At 47.2% G+C, this 16,843-nt stretch overlaps 1 protein-coding gene across 3 annotated transcripts in view; it reads left to right on the top strand.

The window, feature by feature from the left end:
* Positions 1 to 3,943: 3,943 nt before the first annotated feature.
* LOC106809781 (oxidation resistance protein 1-like) overlaps positions 3,944 to 16,843 on the top strand; it is a 79,441-nt gene continuing 66,541 nt past the window's right edge. For all 3 annotated transcript variants that reach the window (XM_014812996.1, XM_014813003.1, XM_014812988.1), the window contains exon 1: positions 3,944 to 4,097. In XM_014812996.1, the coding sequence (XP_014668482.1) occupies positions 4,025 to 4,097 (73 nt within the window). In that variant the 5' untranslated portion in view covers positions 3,944 to 4,024. The remainder of the gene's footprint in view (positions 4,098 to 16,843) is intronic.

Genomic DNA, 16,843 nt, shown 5'->3' with positions numbered 1-16,843 from the left:
CTCTCTCTCTCTCTCTCTCTCTCTCTCTCTCTCTCTCTCTCTCTCTTTCGCTTTCTCTTCTCTCTATCTAGGTACTTCTCTCTAGTTCTATATTATGCATTTCATATTAATATTAATATGGAATTGCATTCGTATTATGTTTACTCTCATGTCTGTCCTGTTCATTTACATGTCGTTCATTATAGCTGTGCGCACGTGCTAACGTGCGGGGAAAGACAAACAATACAGGCATGTCACTGCGCAAATACATGGTACTTAGAAAACTATTAAACCTCCTGAATGTTCGAGCGTAACGAAGTGTCTCTCGGGAGCTACCTCGTTGCCACGCAAGAAGCCATCTCTGCTTTATCAACATGCATATATATATGCGCGCTACCGCTATAGCTGCCTTGCCGCACTGCTTGTCGCTGCGTGCGTATAGCGATCTACCTCCGGCAGCTATCTCGGTGCCATTGCAAGCTTGCTGCGCTGTATCTACTACCTACACACACGCGTGATACAACCAGGAGTAAGATAATATAGGAGGAGTATGACACTCCAAAACACGAGAAATTCAACATGTGCTTGCCTAATTTGACCGATGATATATTACGTGCAACTCGATAAAAATTACATCTAAATTAGCGTTGGACATCCACCTCACACTCAAACTTTACTTTGTTTCCATGCCTCTTCTTTTTATGGAGATATAGCTTTGAACGTCACACATGGTTCATAGCGTTTTACTAGGCTGGGGCTTAGCTTCCCTGAGCTTTCAAACATTTGCTATCTCTGTGAGGAATGGTCTCTTGTCTGTTTAAAGAATGCCACCTGTTGGCGGCAAGAGTAAGATAATATAGGATATTATATAATATAGGATAATATAGTATATGTGTGTATATATATAGTGTGTATATATGTGTGTGTATATATATACGTGTATAGTATATATATGTGTGTATATATATATATAGGATTATATGTGTGTATATATATATATAGGATTATATATATAGTGTGTATGATATAATATAGAATATAATATTGATCCTATATTATCTTACTCCTGCCGCCAACAGGTGGCATTCTTTAAACACACAAGAGACCATTCCTCACAGAGATAGCAACTGTTTGAAACGTCAGGGAAGCTGAGCCCCCAGCATAGTAAAACGCTATGAACCATGTGTGACGTTCAAAGCTATATCTCCATAAAAAGAAGAGGCAGGGAAACAAAGTAAAGTTTGAGTGTGAGGTGGATGTCCAACGCTAATTTAGACGTAATATATCATCGGTAAAATTAGGCAAGCAAATGTTGAATTTCTCGTGTTTTGGAGTGTCATACTCCTCCTATATTATCTTACTCCTGATACAACTACAGCCGCGTGCGTGGCTAGCTACTACTCGCTGCTACTTACACGCGCCGCGTGGCGAATGCGTGGCGTTAAATTTAATTAGGGAGCCGGGTAATTGCGACGTGGATCCGCTCTTTGCCCAAATGTCAGGCGCACAGGTCGGTGCGAGACTCGCGCATGCATGCAGGCGGGCGCTAAGCCGGCCATAATCTGACAGAGGTGACAGCTCCCTGCGTGGGCAGCTCCCCGCGCCCGCGCGCGAGTCTTAATGTATTCCTTCTATCAATATTGATGGATGACTGCGATGGCGTTATTTAAGCTTGATTTGGGTCGCAATGATCGATGGCGGGGGAGGAGAGACGCCGGCATACACCATTCTTCTGCCCCAGACAACTGCATTACGACACCCGCGTGTGACCTGGCGCCCGCAAATCGCAAATCAGCAGGCGTATTTTTAATATCGGCGCTCGAATGTAGTCAAAAAGGGCTGTAGTTCTAAAGCTACGATCGTCCGTGCATGATTTAAACGATAGGCCCGGTTCTTGTACCGGTACACCCGCTCGCCGCTACATGTCTGCCAAAACAATTGCGTGTGAGTCTATTGAACAAGGCTTCGAGACGATTCTAATGCAGAAACGTGAGGACGTTCTTACCTAGGTTCTACACGTGGTGTAGAAATAAGACCAGCGCCCATGAATCCTTGATTCACATTGTATGAATCCTCATCCATATTGGACACACACGCATGTCCGGTGGTCTCAGTGGAAGTAGCCGTATTCTCCCGTCTCGGTGGTATGTGCCTGCGTGCGTCCGTGCCTGCGTGCGAGAGAAAGAGAGAAAGAGCGTGTAGCCACTTGATTGTTCTGCGTTTCGGGTTTCATGCTCCAATTGAATCTTTTTCTTGTCCACGTTTAGATTCGTGAGTCACGCCATAGCGATTCATAAGCCGTGCATGTAAATCAATGAAAATCAATTTTGAACCAAATCCCTTTGAGCCATTCAGTAACGGTTTGTTGCCCCAACCGCTCATGCGGCAGGCTCGTCTTGGGATGGTCCGTCTGCTGCTCGGACCTCGACTTTGAAAATACCCTTCTCCCTCTAGTCCCTCTCTATCACCTCTCCAAACTCGTGATGCTATGTGTCTACCCCTCTTAACCTATGCCTCTGCGTTCCGTTGCATAACATGAACCCCGTACCATATAACCCAGGCCCCATACACACGCCCTTCCGCACACCACGTGTTCCTATCCACCCTCACCCCACGCGCACACACACAACCTACCAAACGCCACGTGTTCTCATCCCCATGGAGGCAGCTGCCCCCACCACCGCACACACCCTGGCATACACCACGTGTTCTTGCCTATGCTCCGCACACATCTTACCGCACACCACGTACTATTACCCTCAATGCTACCCTCTAACCCTGTCTCACACCCATGTTCCTCTCAATCCCTGCTATATGTACACCCCGTCACCCGCGCACAGCTCTTCATATGCACGTGCAGCACCTCCACATAGCTCATGTATCCGCACCGTGCAGAATACAGCTCGTATATCGTGTAGCGTGCCCTGTCCGCCCCCCTTTTCCCGTGTTACGCACCCCGTCGCCACCCTAATACTCATCGCGAGCATTCAGGATGACCCCGCGAGCTCTGCACACACAAAAACTAGACAGCGTCATCTCTTATTGATGGCGCCCAATATTCACGCGTAGGACAGCGGTGAGTAGTAGGCCCGACCCGCTCCTTTGTTACGCCTGTCAAGAGCCGAAGAAATAGATATCGACTCAAGTGCGTTTAGGCGAGAATGGGGCGCCGGAGTGGAAATATCCAAAATGTGAAACGTTCCGCTAAAGCCATGCGGCAGCAGCGTGCGCACGTGTCGCCGGCGTCGGCCTGTTGCCGTCCGCGTCTATTTCTTCTGCGCGCGCGAACTTCGCAGAATAATCGGAAAACATATCATGTTTTTGGATGAAATGGGGGGGGGGCATCGGTGTAATCCGCCTGGCGAGTATTACATAGGTGTGGTACAAATCTGTGCGATGGAAGCGACGTTTATCTGCGGGGTGTGTGCAGAAAGGCTGCACCGCGCACACATGCGAAATGCAAAGTCCGGCTGATGTGAGAAGTTCACGGTGCAAACTATGCGCGGTTTGGGTATGAGGTAAAGTTTGATTGAACAAATACTAGGCCCTACATGGAAATTTGGGATACATGTCATCGTGTATACCCGAAAATATTACCATGTGTTGTGCATTGATTTTATTCGTTATACAGGTAATAAATCACGCATCTACATAATATGAAGTGGATTTGTTTGTGTCTATCCATTGCACACACGAGCTCATCAAGTCTATCTGTCTGTAGGTTTTATCCCCACATGTGTCTGCCCGTGTGATTGATCCTGGTGTCTATGCAACTCGTGTATTTCACCTATCTGTGTATATAATCCGGTGTCTATCTGTCTGTTTCAGAGGCAAACTGCGGACGCGGCATGTGAGCGACGATAACAATCAGTCGCAGGACGACGGTGACACCCCGCAGCAGCAGCAGCAGCAGCAGCAGCAGCAGCAGGCTGGCTTCATGAATCCGTGGGCCGACAAGGCGCCAACAAACAATTGCACTCAGGCCGTCGTCAGCGCGGATGTAGATTTGGGGAAGGAGGACAGTGTTGAAAGGGACCGGATCGCCATGTCACAGCTGCAGGGAACGATCCAGCCGGAGACCGGTGACAAGGAGAAAACTACGATGTCGCTGTTAAAAGGTAGGGAGGTGGGCGCCGTGCGAGCGGTATAAGCGAGGCCGTGTTATATAATCAATTTTTTATGCAGCATTAGACCTTTAAGCCAGCTTTTAGCCTTTGTACCATACTGCGGTCGGTGAATAGCGATGACGTCCGATATGCTAAACAAAGATGAGAAGCACGCGTTTCGAAATCGAACGCCGAAAAATAAAGCGGCGCAATCTAGTTTGACCCAGTCTTTGTCGACGAAACTAACCTCTCGAAATATTCATTCTCTATTGTCTAACGCCACGTTGTTTGTTGCGTTGATAAGTGCAGTACATTTTTGAAGTGCTGTATATATAGAGCAGCCCTAAATAATTCCTGCGTGGCTGACCCGCTTAAAAATGTGGGATAATAATTCATTTTTTCTACTAGTTTAAATTAGTTAATTTGGGTTAATTAATACGTGTATTACTATTATCAGGAGTTAATAAAGACATATTTTTGTCTTTATTAACTCCTGCTATTATGTGTGCAGGAATCATCACACTCACAGAAATGTTTCTATTGTAGGTTGTGTTACCGCGAATAAAAATACATTTGGTGGGTGACTTGAGTGCTTAATTTCGTGGTTCTCCAAAAAGTGAACTGTTTTCCCTGACCATCTCGCTATAGAGACTCCTGAATATCCTCGCGTGCGAACCTGATTTTCGCTGCATGATTTAATTCTATTGGCACGGCACCATGCAATTGCTTTTATACAAGACATGTCAGTAATGTTTGAGTAGGTGCACAGTCTAAAAGCTAAACAGTACAGTTTGAACAACTACTGTTGTGTTTTGTTTGAGGAACGTGTCAGTGTTTGTTTTTGACACTATTTTGGCACAGCCATGGGAACCTTCCTTGTGTTCCTCCTCCTCGACACTCCCCCTCCTCCTTCCTATCCTCCGCTCTATTGCGACATCGAAAATTCTGTGGCCATCTCTCGAAACCAGGGCAGTTTAATAACTTGGCCGCGTTAGCAAGTACTTGGGGAGCCTCTTTGACACGTAGTGTGGCGGGTTTCCGCACCCAGCGGACATACGCCTTGCTCTGCCTTCCTTGCTGAGTGTCTATGGTGTATAAACAAACCTGGGAGCGAGCGCGAGAGCTTGATAAATCGTTCATAGGCCATACCACGGTTCGCGTGCTCACCACTGACAGGCACGGAAGTTGTTGCGTGCAAGGGTTCTCACCGTCGCCCCCTCTCCGGTATCGAAAAAGCGCAGCCGCTGCATACTTTTTATTGAGCTATTGACGTTGCCGCTGGAGCCACCACCGCTGACTTCTGCATTCGAACCGCCACCGCCGTCTCGCCCTTCCCCTTCTCCCTGAGCCACACCCGTCCACTTCTCCTCCAGTCTCCGTCTCCTTTTTCTCCTTCCCCTACTACCCTCGAGTCACCGCGCTATCTATTATCTATCGTGTGACAGCGCGGCGGCGGTGACACGCACGTGGGACTTGGGCGACGCTTCAACTTGCGAATGCACGATTTGTGCATCATTTAAAAGCGCTCGCGTCGGAAGGCGGTTGTCCGGCGTGAATAATTCAGCGGCCAGTCGCGCCGCGCGGCGTCCGCTGCTGCGGCTGTTGCTGTTGCTGCTGCTAGCACTGGCTACTGCTGCTGTTGCTGCTGCTGTTAGCGATGGATGCTGCTGTTGCTGCTAGCGGTGGCTGCTGCTGCTGCTAGCGAAGGCTGCTGCTGCTGCTGCTAGCGGTGGCTGCTGCTGCTAGCGAAGGCTTCTGCTGCTGCTGCTGCTAGCGCTGGCTGCTGCTGCTGCTGATGATGATGATGATGAGGATGATGATTTTAGCAGAGGCTACTGCTGAATGATGTTAACGACCAGACTGTGAGGTGCTGAGGGTATGGCCATGGATCATGTGCCCATGTGACCACACGGAGCAAGGAGGTCATCATGTGCGTGCGTGCGTGCGTGCGTGCGTGTTTGTGTGTATGTGTGTGACAGTGTGTGTGTGTGTGTGTGTGTGTGTGTGTGTGCGTGCGTGCGTGCGTGCGTGCGTGCGTGCGTGCGTGCTTGTGTGTATGTATGTGTGTGTGCGTACGTGCGTGCGTGCGTGCGTGCGTGCGTGCGTGCGTGCGTGCGTGCGTGCGTGTGTGTGTGTGTGTGTGTGTGTGTGTGTGTGTGTGTGTGTGTGTGTTGGACAGTAATATACGAACTCACTCAACTGTGTTACTCTTGCTCGAGGTTTAGCATTTTTGTCTAAACATTTATTCGATTTAAAATTATTATTGTTCCTGCCACTGATCGTCATCTGCGCACGATAATGCATTGAATAGAAGCCCACATACAAGTGTCTTCGAGATTCGCTGTTGGGCTGTTAATATACGCTGTAGCCCACATCCCGGCTATAGCTTTCCAGCGAATAATCGATGCAAACGCATATTAGACTGCTGCGAATGTAATAATAATATAAAGGTTCTCCCTTACGGCTCGCGCGTGAAATTAATTGTTTCTGCGTCGTTATTTTTGCAACAAGCACATTTCTAGTTTGTAAGCTTTCGTGTACGATTTAGCAAACAAGCGATTGACTTTTTCTCGCTCGCGTGAAGGCGTGCGTGCGCTATTTATTTTTCGCGACTGATATGGCGTGTTGTAGCCGCAATAATTCACTGGGAATGGAATCAAACTATCGCGTAAAATACCGTCGATGTCGAGAGATGTCGCAGCACCGCGCATACCTGCTCGCAAAGTAGCTCTTTGAAAGGTCGTACGCATTTCTCCGAATACCGTGTGCAGTCACGGCATCGAATGTGTGTTAATATATGTAGAGACATCATGGATAGAACCTCCACCTCTATGAATATATATATATATATTAGATATATATATATATATATATATATATATATTATAATATATATATATATTATATATAGCGTTTACTCGAACTGCTCTTGATCCGTTTCCGAAGATCGTATATGGTATGACTGTATATGTGCCACTATCTCCTCCTCCACCTCCTCACTCTCACCCCCGCAATCTCCGTCTCCTACTAGATGGGATAATGGCTGGGTGGAATTCAGGTTGCTCGTAATGTAACCGCATCTGAGCATGTAATGCCAGGCGTGCACTGCCTGCTCTGTGCGACCGGCCGTGCACCGGCTATGTACGGATGGCGAGCTCATATATACGTGCACTATATCGCGCGAGGTGCCGCGGAATTATTTGCGGGAGATATTAGATTATGTGCGCGCAAACTGTCAGGCCACGACGCTTTGATCATTTCGCAGAGCTGATCGCGACGTACGTGTGTCTTCATGGCACTGTCCGAATAACAGTGATGAGATAGTGATGGGAAGTTGAGTAAAGGGTGAAGAAAAGGAGAGCGCGTTGAGTAACATGCGGGCGCACGCACGCACGCACGCACGCACGCACGCTCAGAGAGATAGAGAGAAGGGGAGCGAAAAAATGCGGTAAAGGGCAGAGAGACGGATGTGCTCGGGAGAGTCCTTGGACAGAAACGTATAAGAAAGAGCGAAAGGCAGTGAGAGAGAGAGAGATAGAGAGAGACGGCGGGAGGGCGAGAGGAGGGCGAGAGTGCGTCTAGGCGAAAAATTCCCTAGCTCGCATCTATTGCTTACGTATACGTAGTATACACGCACAGTGTATTATGGTCTCACGCAATGTTTAATGTCTGTAGAGAGATAGGGCTCCTTGTGGGACATACATGCAAGTGTTCTTAACTCCGTAATCAAAGTGGCCTCATTTCACTACTTGAATATCTGCCCTGCATGTAGGTCAGGTGGCTGTAATATGTAAATCAATGTAATTATGTTTCACCGGAAGCAATTTCACATTGTTCTGTGTCGTGTGCCGACGGCCGATGCTATGTGGAACACAGACAAGATGCCGTGGCTTGATGCTACGATCATGACATTCATTTTGCGTGATTTAATACTAGCGTGTAGATATTGGTTTTAATTAATTGACAAGCGCAGCGATGTATAGAATGAGTTCCAATGCAAGCATATTTGTAATACAGAGACCCAAGTAGTCCTATCAAAAGAATACAGTATTGTACAGTACAGTTGTGTGACCTGTGAGATTAGCCAAACACCCAGGAAGTCTAACGCAGGGTTCAAAATTTTCGACAGATCTCTATCCAGGGGCTAGTGCATTTGCGATTCAGCTACCTAGTAGGAGTAATTAAATTTTGGTAAGCTGCTGTAACTAGCGCTAGGTCTGGACCAGGAAATACGATGAATGCCAGGAATAGAATAGGCGCATATACGAACATTACTTAGCGCGTGCGATTGTTTATAGAAATTCCGGGCTAATAGACTTGGAGGGTGGCTAGTGATCTTACCAGATAATTCGTCTGACCAGGTAGTAGATAAAATTCGAAATTCTAGCCCTAATAGCGCATCGCCAAGTGCAATGGAGGCGGCATTAAGTTAGATGGGGTTTGAATGGCAGCTATATACAGTGCAACTAATTGATTTGGTCGTAGTAAAGGAGCAAAGTAAGTGTACTTCGGTTTCTGCTTCGGCACGCGCGCAAATCCTGCGTGTATTAATCCTGCCTCCTTTTTCCTCGCCCTCTTTCTCCCGTCTCTGCAGCTTCGTGCGCACGCACAACATTGTATTGCTTCTGCATGATTTATGCTCCCGCTCGTTGGCAGCTTTACGATCCTGTCTTCTCTCGCCGTGATCTATTTATGAAGTATGTTAACAAATACGGAGGGTTTTTTCGCTGGTTTTGTCACGGGACGCGCCGATGCGTGCCCATGGATTTAGGCAAGCTGGACAAGATGGCCTTACGGAGATGAAGCACCGCTGTTCTACGAGTGCGATCTGCTTTTTGTTTGTTTTCGCGGGATGACGCACGCGGACAGTAGGAAAGCTCTTGTTATTACGCATGTCGTCTGCCCCGCCAGTTGAAGCAGAATGAGGAAGTCGGTTAGATGACATGCCGGGCCGCGAATTTTTTTTCCTACACGTTATATCCATTGGGCTCTTCTGATTGGCTGCTTGATACCATAGATAGTATATAAGCCGATTCGGTTTATAGTTAGTGTTTGGGTTAGGGTTCCTGTTCGGGTTGGGGTTGGGGTTGGGATTTTTGCATCATTCCTTGATATACGCTGTATATAAATGGTCAAGCGGAGAAAACGTGTGTAGGCGTAGTTACCGCTGGTGGGTGTCATTAGATGGTTGCCAGCGTGTAGCATCGTGTGAGTGTCAATAGTTAGTAGTTAGTGCCAGTAGTTTGTGGCATCGCACGTCGTAGCACTGTGGCGTTGGGTAAGAGTGGTGAGTGCAAGTATGGGGAGGGGGTCCGTTGGTAGTTTGGTACATTTAAATGTGGCGTTTTATGTGTATAGAACATTGTAGTATTTGTCTGAGAAAAACGTTAATAAAAAGTAGAAAGCAGGTTTTAGGCGGCAAGCTGAGCAACGTGATGCTTTGCTCATCTATACTTGATAACTGCAGTCAGTCGCCAGCGACCGATGTCGGAATAATGCTAACAAAAGGTATGGCTGTGTTAGGACTGTGATCGAACTTTGGGACTAGGAACTTAGGGATTTTATTACGATAGGCTCGATAAAGTTTTCGATGCCTGTGACAAGCGTTCAGGGAAAAATGTTAAGACTGTGGCTGAGCTTGGGACTATTGCTCGCTCAACGCCCCCTCTAGATCGTATTGTCCGCGCGCTGGCTTCTACGTACGCTCGCTCGTCGCGCGCATTTCCTGGCGTAATTGACCGTTGCGGAATCGCATTTGCACTTATCTGATTGACAATATTAGGGAAAAAGATTTGATTTCATGCAGCAAAGATCAGTCATGTGCTAAATCCGAGATAAGATTTCATAAAGAGTCCCCGCGCCGCGCGCCGCACAACGTCAAGTGATGGTCGCAGCGTCGCATGACAAAAGCATGGAAGCAAGCCTCCGATTCATCGCCGCGCCATCGGTGGCATACGCGGAATATAGATATATACAATGCAGCGACGCGCACGCACATCAATGAATGTCAAGCCGAAGTAATTTTTCGACGCTGCTCTCTCGGTGACCCAGACCGCAGCAGCAACAGCACCAACGTGCATGGATGAAGCCGTATTTTACTCTGTGTGTGTGCGTGCATATGTGCGTGTGCGCGTGTGTGTATTTCGAGTACAGCGTTCAGTTTTTGCGGTAGTTGCGTCGTTGATTGATAGGTGGCGCCGGCGAAGAAGTGTCTTCGGTGGCCATTAGGCTGCGTGCATTCCGCGCGCGCGCGCGCATATATCGCATTTGTCGTAAAAATCGACAAACGCAATCAACGAAATCGGACGGGCAAATTTTCCTACTACAAGTCACTCATCAGCTGGGTAATGTGAAAATTTTCTAGGGCTTTCCTGATCCATGATCGGCACTCAACTGTTGCAGCACGTGCATGCGCCGAGCGCCGCTGTCTCATTTGCGTGGCCTGCATGCCAACACTGCTAATAGCCCGTCATTGTGGTCCGTGCGTACTCGCGCGCGCGCAGTGACGCACACTCGCCGTTGATTTGCGTATGACGGCAGCAGGGGAGCACATCCGAAATGCACGCGGAATCTTTGCGTGGCGTTTCCCGCACGGAGAGGAGGCAGCAACATGAATCAATTAGTATTAATTTGTAGAACGCAGTTGTGACCAGTGGGGGGGGGGTAGTTACGGTTGTAGCTAGTGGTGGGGGTAGTTATGGTTGTAGCTAGTGGTGGGGGTAGTTACGGTTGTAGCTAGTGGTGGGGGTAGTTATGGTTGTAGCTAGTGGTGGGGGTAGTTACGGTTGTAGCTAGTGGGGGGGGGTAGTTATGGCGGTAATAGGTGGGGTGTCGATGTGATATCGTGGTGGGTGTAGTTATGATTGAGGCATTGAGGTGAACATGATTGAGGAGGTAACGTGGTTGAGGCAGGTGGGGGGAGTTATGGTTGTAAGGCGCACGGTAGTAATTATCGTTGTAAGGGTGCAGAATCCATCATGGCTATCGACAGGCGCAGCGGCGCTCACGTAGGGGTGCGGGTAGCTGTGGTTATTGGTGGCGGCGACGGTGGCGCTAGTGTTGGCGGACGTTAGTGGCTTCCGTTAGGGTCACCACTGAGGTTAGCCCTCGTGCAGCATTAACCTTGATTAGCGCTCGCTCATTCGTTGTCCGTGTAATTAGAACGTCACTCGAGGCTGCTGGTCGACCGGCAAGCAATTGTGTGAATTGTCTCACCTGCGGCCATTCTCCGACCGGCGTGCGTCAGGAACGTGCGTAGATATACCCTCTCTGACGTCACGCGTGTGGTGTCAGCTATTTTCATGGCGCCGGTTTCCGCTACACGGGGTCTTGTCGACCTCGGAGGCCGTCGCTGCTCCAGTTGTCGCCTTTTGGCGTTATATATTCGGACGTAATTCCTGGCAGCAATGGTGTGGATCTAAATCGACTGATCCCTCGGTCGTCGTCAGCGTCACCGCGTTGTTGGCATCACCGGTACGTGGGTGTAACGGCAGGGATGTTTAGCGTTAGTTTAGTATGGATTCGTGCTGGCTGCATTACCTACGCACGCGAACGCAACCGCACTCACGTGGAATTTAAAGCTGCGCTATACATGCAGCCAATGTCGGGCGACAGCTGCTGCGCTACAGTTGGTTGACATATTTGGTTTGGGTTTAACGATTACTTACTTCAGTCGCAAATATGACGTATTTGCTGGCATTTCGTGGAAGAGAGCGGTGGCGCCACTAGGATATATATATATATATATATATATATACCTGAGGTGCGCTTCCTTTCATAGCTTCGTGTCGATGGCCGAGTCCTTTGACGTTATACGAGCGTCTGTTGTAGCTGTCATAGGGCAGACTGGACAGGCAGCTGATAGGCAAATATTTCATGCAGAACTCTCTCTCTCTTTCTCTCTCTCTGTCTCTGTCTCTGTCTCTGTCTCTGTCTCTGTCTCTGTCTCTGTCTCTTTCTCTGTCTCTCTCTCTCTCTCTCATTGGATACATATAGTGGATATAGATATAGATATAGATATGGAGATAGAGATGGAAATGGATATGGATATAGATATAGATACAGATACAGATATAGACGCACGCATGCACGCACGCTCGCGCGCGCTCAGAGAGGGATGAGATAGACATGAAAAAGGAAAGGTTAATTAATGGGCATAGAGGTTTGCTACTGAAGGTCTTTCTGCAGGGTACAATTAAAACTCATTAGGGAGAGAGAGAGAGAGATGGAGAGAGAGCGAGAGAGAGAGAGAGAGAGAGAGAGAGAGAGAGAGAGAGAGAGAGAGAGAGACGAGATAGAGCCTTGATAAGAACGCGCGTAGCCGTGATTATGCCGCACGTGCAACACAACGACGCCGCATATAGACTAGGTCAATGCAGCATTCTACATTAATAGCCCCGCAGCCTACTGTCACCTCATTCCCGCCTGCCCTCGCGCGCGCGCACACTGTTAATATAAGCGATATTCATTACATCCGCATCATATTATGTACCGATGCCGTGCCAATATAGGCCAACGTGTCTCATGCTTCGGCCTGGAGCTGATTGCACGTTGACGGTCTGATGCCCGTCCCGCGGCCGTGCGTGCGTGCGTGCGTGCGTGGCAGTGCGTGCGTGGTGCGTGCGTCGCGTGCGTGCGGCGGTTGCTGCTGGCCGGCGCCGCACGACGTGTGTGTGCGGAAGCCGTGCTTGTGTTGCGTCAACACGCTGCGAGACCCGCTGGGCAGCGCTGGCGAGCCGAACCCAAAGCACGGACGTCCACGCACGACGCACGTACCGCAGCACCACACATACACACACACACACACACACACACACACACACACGCACGGACGGACGTAGGCACGCACACACTCATATAGCGATACATTATGTGACGTCAGAAAGGAGAGGATAGTCTCCTGGCGGCTCTAGGAAGGGACTGGACGTGGAGCCTGAAACAAAATGAACAACAAGAAACAAAATTTGTGTTAACATAGCAAATTTCCTCTTAATATTACGAATTCTTGACCCTCTCGTAACTTTAAACCCAAGATAAAAGAAAAGAACGCAGTTACACAAGGAATTGCAATAATGACATTTTATTTTATATTTATTACTAAAACGTTTTTCGTGGAAGACACGTCAGAAACACCAATCGTGTACCAAATTATTTTTTTTACATGCGGCGATTGTTCTCTTGTTGTGGGTATTTTAATGAGTCATGACGCTTGCGTTTTGTATTGCTGTGCACAATAATTTATCGAGGAGCAGAATAAAACCATGCTCATGCGGTTAGTTCATCGGTTATTATTTATATGTGATTTAAAAATATGTAAAAATTCCTGTCATGTACAATAAATGTATATGAATCTGAGTTTTGTGATCGATTTTCATCCAATCAGCAGCATTCTGACAGCAAATTATCAAGTTTCTGTTGTCGTCGTTTTTAGCTCGCCTTGACGTCGTCAAGATTATGAATCAAGAACTATTGCCATGGGGTGTCGTTCGTCGTACGTCCGTCCGTCCGTCCGTCCGTTCGTCAACATTTGGCTACGGTCAACGATAACTCAAGAACCGTTTGACCCACATGTTTCAAATTGCAAATAGTTACTCCTATGGGAGAGGTTTGAACGTCCTATTTTGGAGCACGCCAGTCGACCACCATTCGAGCCACGTCCACTTTTTGGCAAAAATGGAAATGGCCATAAGTCAGTTCAGGTTCAACGGATTTTGCTCATTTCTGGTATGTGAATGAATGAGGACTGGCCCCAAAACATATCACACAGGTTTTGATTTTTAGCTCATTTTGAACCGCACAACGACATTTCTCACCGGCCAATGAAATCATCGCTGTGACGCTGTCTGGTGCGGTTTAATGCAAGATTGGCAGTTTTGTGTGTAGCGAAGTTTGCGTGATTTTTATGTCGTGATATTTTAATAAAATAAACGTGATTAAAGAGGAGAATACTGCATGACAAGTGTTTTGTAATGTAGGTAAGATGTTAATAAAGCGACGGCTTTAGGTAATTCTTTGATTTTCTATGTGACGCGGCCGTAAATAGTGAAAAGGTTGTCGTGCATTTTGCCACATACATTGATAGGTACCGTCAAATGTATATTGCGCTTGTGCAGAAAGAATTACTTTCTTAACTTCAGTTTAATCAATCTTGAGATAAGTAATTGCAGAATTGAATCGTCAAACCTACCAATGAAAGGTTGGCCAACTACCAAAATTTGCCAGTTTTGTACTGTTCTTGGCATGGCTCTCTCCGTCGACGTTACAGTAGTGTGCAATGTCGGGATATGGTGGAGCATGCTGGCTTGTAGACGCTGCAGAGCCCGATGGTTGACTGTCAGTCGAAAACGTGTTGATCCTCCCCAACATTGAAGAAATCTGTACGTTACAGGCCCGTAGCTAGTGGGGGTTCGGAGGGTTCGCACGAACCCCCCCCCCCCGAGCAAAAAAATAAATAAAAATAATTTTTCCATTTGTAAATTTGCAAGAATTTCACCTCAGGTATGCACCAGGATGACCAGATCGCTCAATTTTAGTGTAATAATTGCAAAATCTCCATCGTGTGGGAGGGGGGTGTCCATACCCTCCCCCTGCTCGATCGCTTCGCGCCCTCACAAATTGCCAACATTTAAAAACGAACCCCCCCCCAATATAAAGCTGGCTACGGGCCTGCGTTATATGTGTGTCTGCCTTACCTCGATCTGCCCGACATCTTCGTCGAAAGTTTGGACGCCGCGCGGCGAAATCGGAATGTACATTTCAATCGATGACGTAACTGATACGGTAGCGCGCCGCGTGGGTGTTATTTGTTTATAAACAATTTAGTCTGACTGACTCTCTCCCTCTTCTCTCTCCTCTCGCTCGCTCTCTCTCTCTCTCTCTCTCTCTCTCTCTCTCTTTCTCTCTCTCGCCCCCCTCTCTCTCTTCCTCTCTCTCGCTCTCTCTCTCTCTGCAATAAAAAAAATGTTTGCTGAAAAAGATGCGCAACTGCGTATCTGCATATCTGCGCCTAACAAAGGTGTCACTACGCACGACTGAAATGTTACGTTTATAACCGTAGCAACAGACCTGCAAATTAGGTAGATTTTGGCAATTTCACTATGGATTTCAGTGTCTGCCTACGGTCAACGATAACTCAAGAACCGTTTGACCCACATGTTTCAAATTGCATGCAGTTGTTACTTCTATGGGAGAGGTTTGAACGTCCTTTTTTGGAGCACGCCAGTCGACCTACTTTCGAGCCACATCCACTTTTTGGCAAAAATGAAAATGGCCATAAGTCAATTCAGGTTCAACGGATTTTGCTCATTTCTAGTATGTGAATGAATAACGACTGGCCCCAAAACATATCACACGGGTTTTGATTTTTTTTTTTAATTATGCAAATTAGGTAGATTTTTGGCAATTTCACTATGCATTTCAGTGTCTGCCTACGGTCAACGATAACTCAAGAACCGTTTGACCCACATGTTTCAAATTGAATACAGTTGTTACTCCTATGGGAGAGATTTGAACGTCCTATTTTGGAGCACGGCAGTCGACCTACTTTCGAGCCACGCCCACTTTTTGGCAAAATGAAAATGGCCATCTAAATTCATTCGATTTTGTTAAATTTTGGTGTGTGAATGTGTAAGGCTAGCCCCCAAACAGTTGTTACTCCTGTGGGAGAGATGACAACGTCCTATTACGTTTATTTCGTCTAACTGGTCAACAACTCTACAATCATACCTATATACGTGTAATATTGTGTTTTAGATTCTTCGTTACAGTAATTTGACTGGAATATTTTATTGTTTTTATTTGCACGATATTCGAAAACCGAAATGGCGATCATTTAGGCTTAGCGCCATCTCTCGTCAAGATTTCAGCCTTTCAGATCTGAAACATTTATTTTCAGATCAAAACTTATGCATATATCATTATCAAGAGTATATAATGGGAGATATGCTATATAATGGGAGTTCTCCCATATATACTCTTGCTTTATATATCCCCCCTCCCTCTTCTATCACACCCAAGGTGAGCTACAGTGGCATTGACACTTTCATTCTTATAGCTGTGAGGAGCGTTTCTGTCAAGGGCATTCTCGTAACATTAACATCAGGCGTAATTATTATCTTAGCATTAACATTAGCCTTAAGTTTACGATGTTTCTGACACGGGCCCCTGGTCGTCAGTACTGGTCAGTTCCTGCTGGCTCCAGCGAGGCTGCGTGCGCCGACTGTATGCGATGCTGATGGGTGACAGAGTTCTAGCCAGGGTTGTGCTCGCTGCGCTGCGCCTGTCTCTCGTGTGTCATTTCGGTGAACCCGAGTTTGACCATTGATCATCGCATGTTGGAGAAAAACTCGCGCTGTAATGCGTGCTCCGGGCTACAACTTTCTCGCGAACACAATTTTCTCTGGCCAGGATTCAGTTTGATTGGATTTCTCGGGCTTTGCTCTAATGACGTGGTTACATTGCCGAGGCAATTATTCCGGCTTCGTTGCACGTGTAATTAGTGCAAAGAGCTGAAAACTCGGCTTACTGTTTTAAGCAGACAGCTCGATCATGGCCGCATTTTTATTGCATTACGAATCATCGAACGACTTACAAAGATTTTGCTAGATTAGTGCAAACGTGGGTTGTAGTGTAATAGTATGTATGCATATACGTATATATATATATATATATATATATATATATATATATAGAGAGAGAGAGAGAGAGAGAGAGAGAGAGAGAGAGAGAGAGAGAGAGAGAGAGAGAGAGGAGGAGGAGAG

This window comes from Priapulus caudatus, unplaced genomic scaffold (assembly GCF_000485595.1).
Source record: "Priapulus caudatus unplaced genomic scaffold, Priapulus_caudatus-5.0.1 Scaffold15, whole genome shotgun sequence".
Taxonomy (NCBI): Eukaryota; Metazoa; Priapulida; class Priapulimorpha; order Priapulimorphida; family Priapulidae; genus Priapulus; species Priapulus caudatus.
The sequence above is the reverse complement of the archived record's forward strand: the minus strand, read 5'-3'. Positions and strand labels throughout refer to the sequence as shown.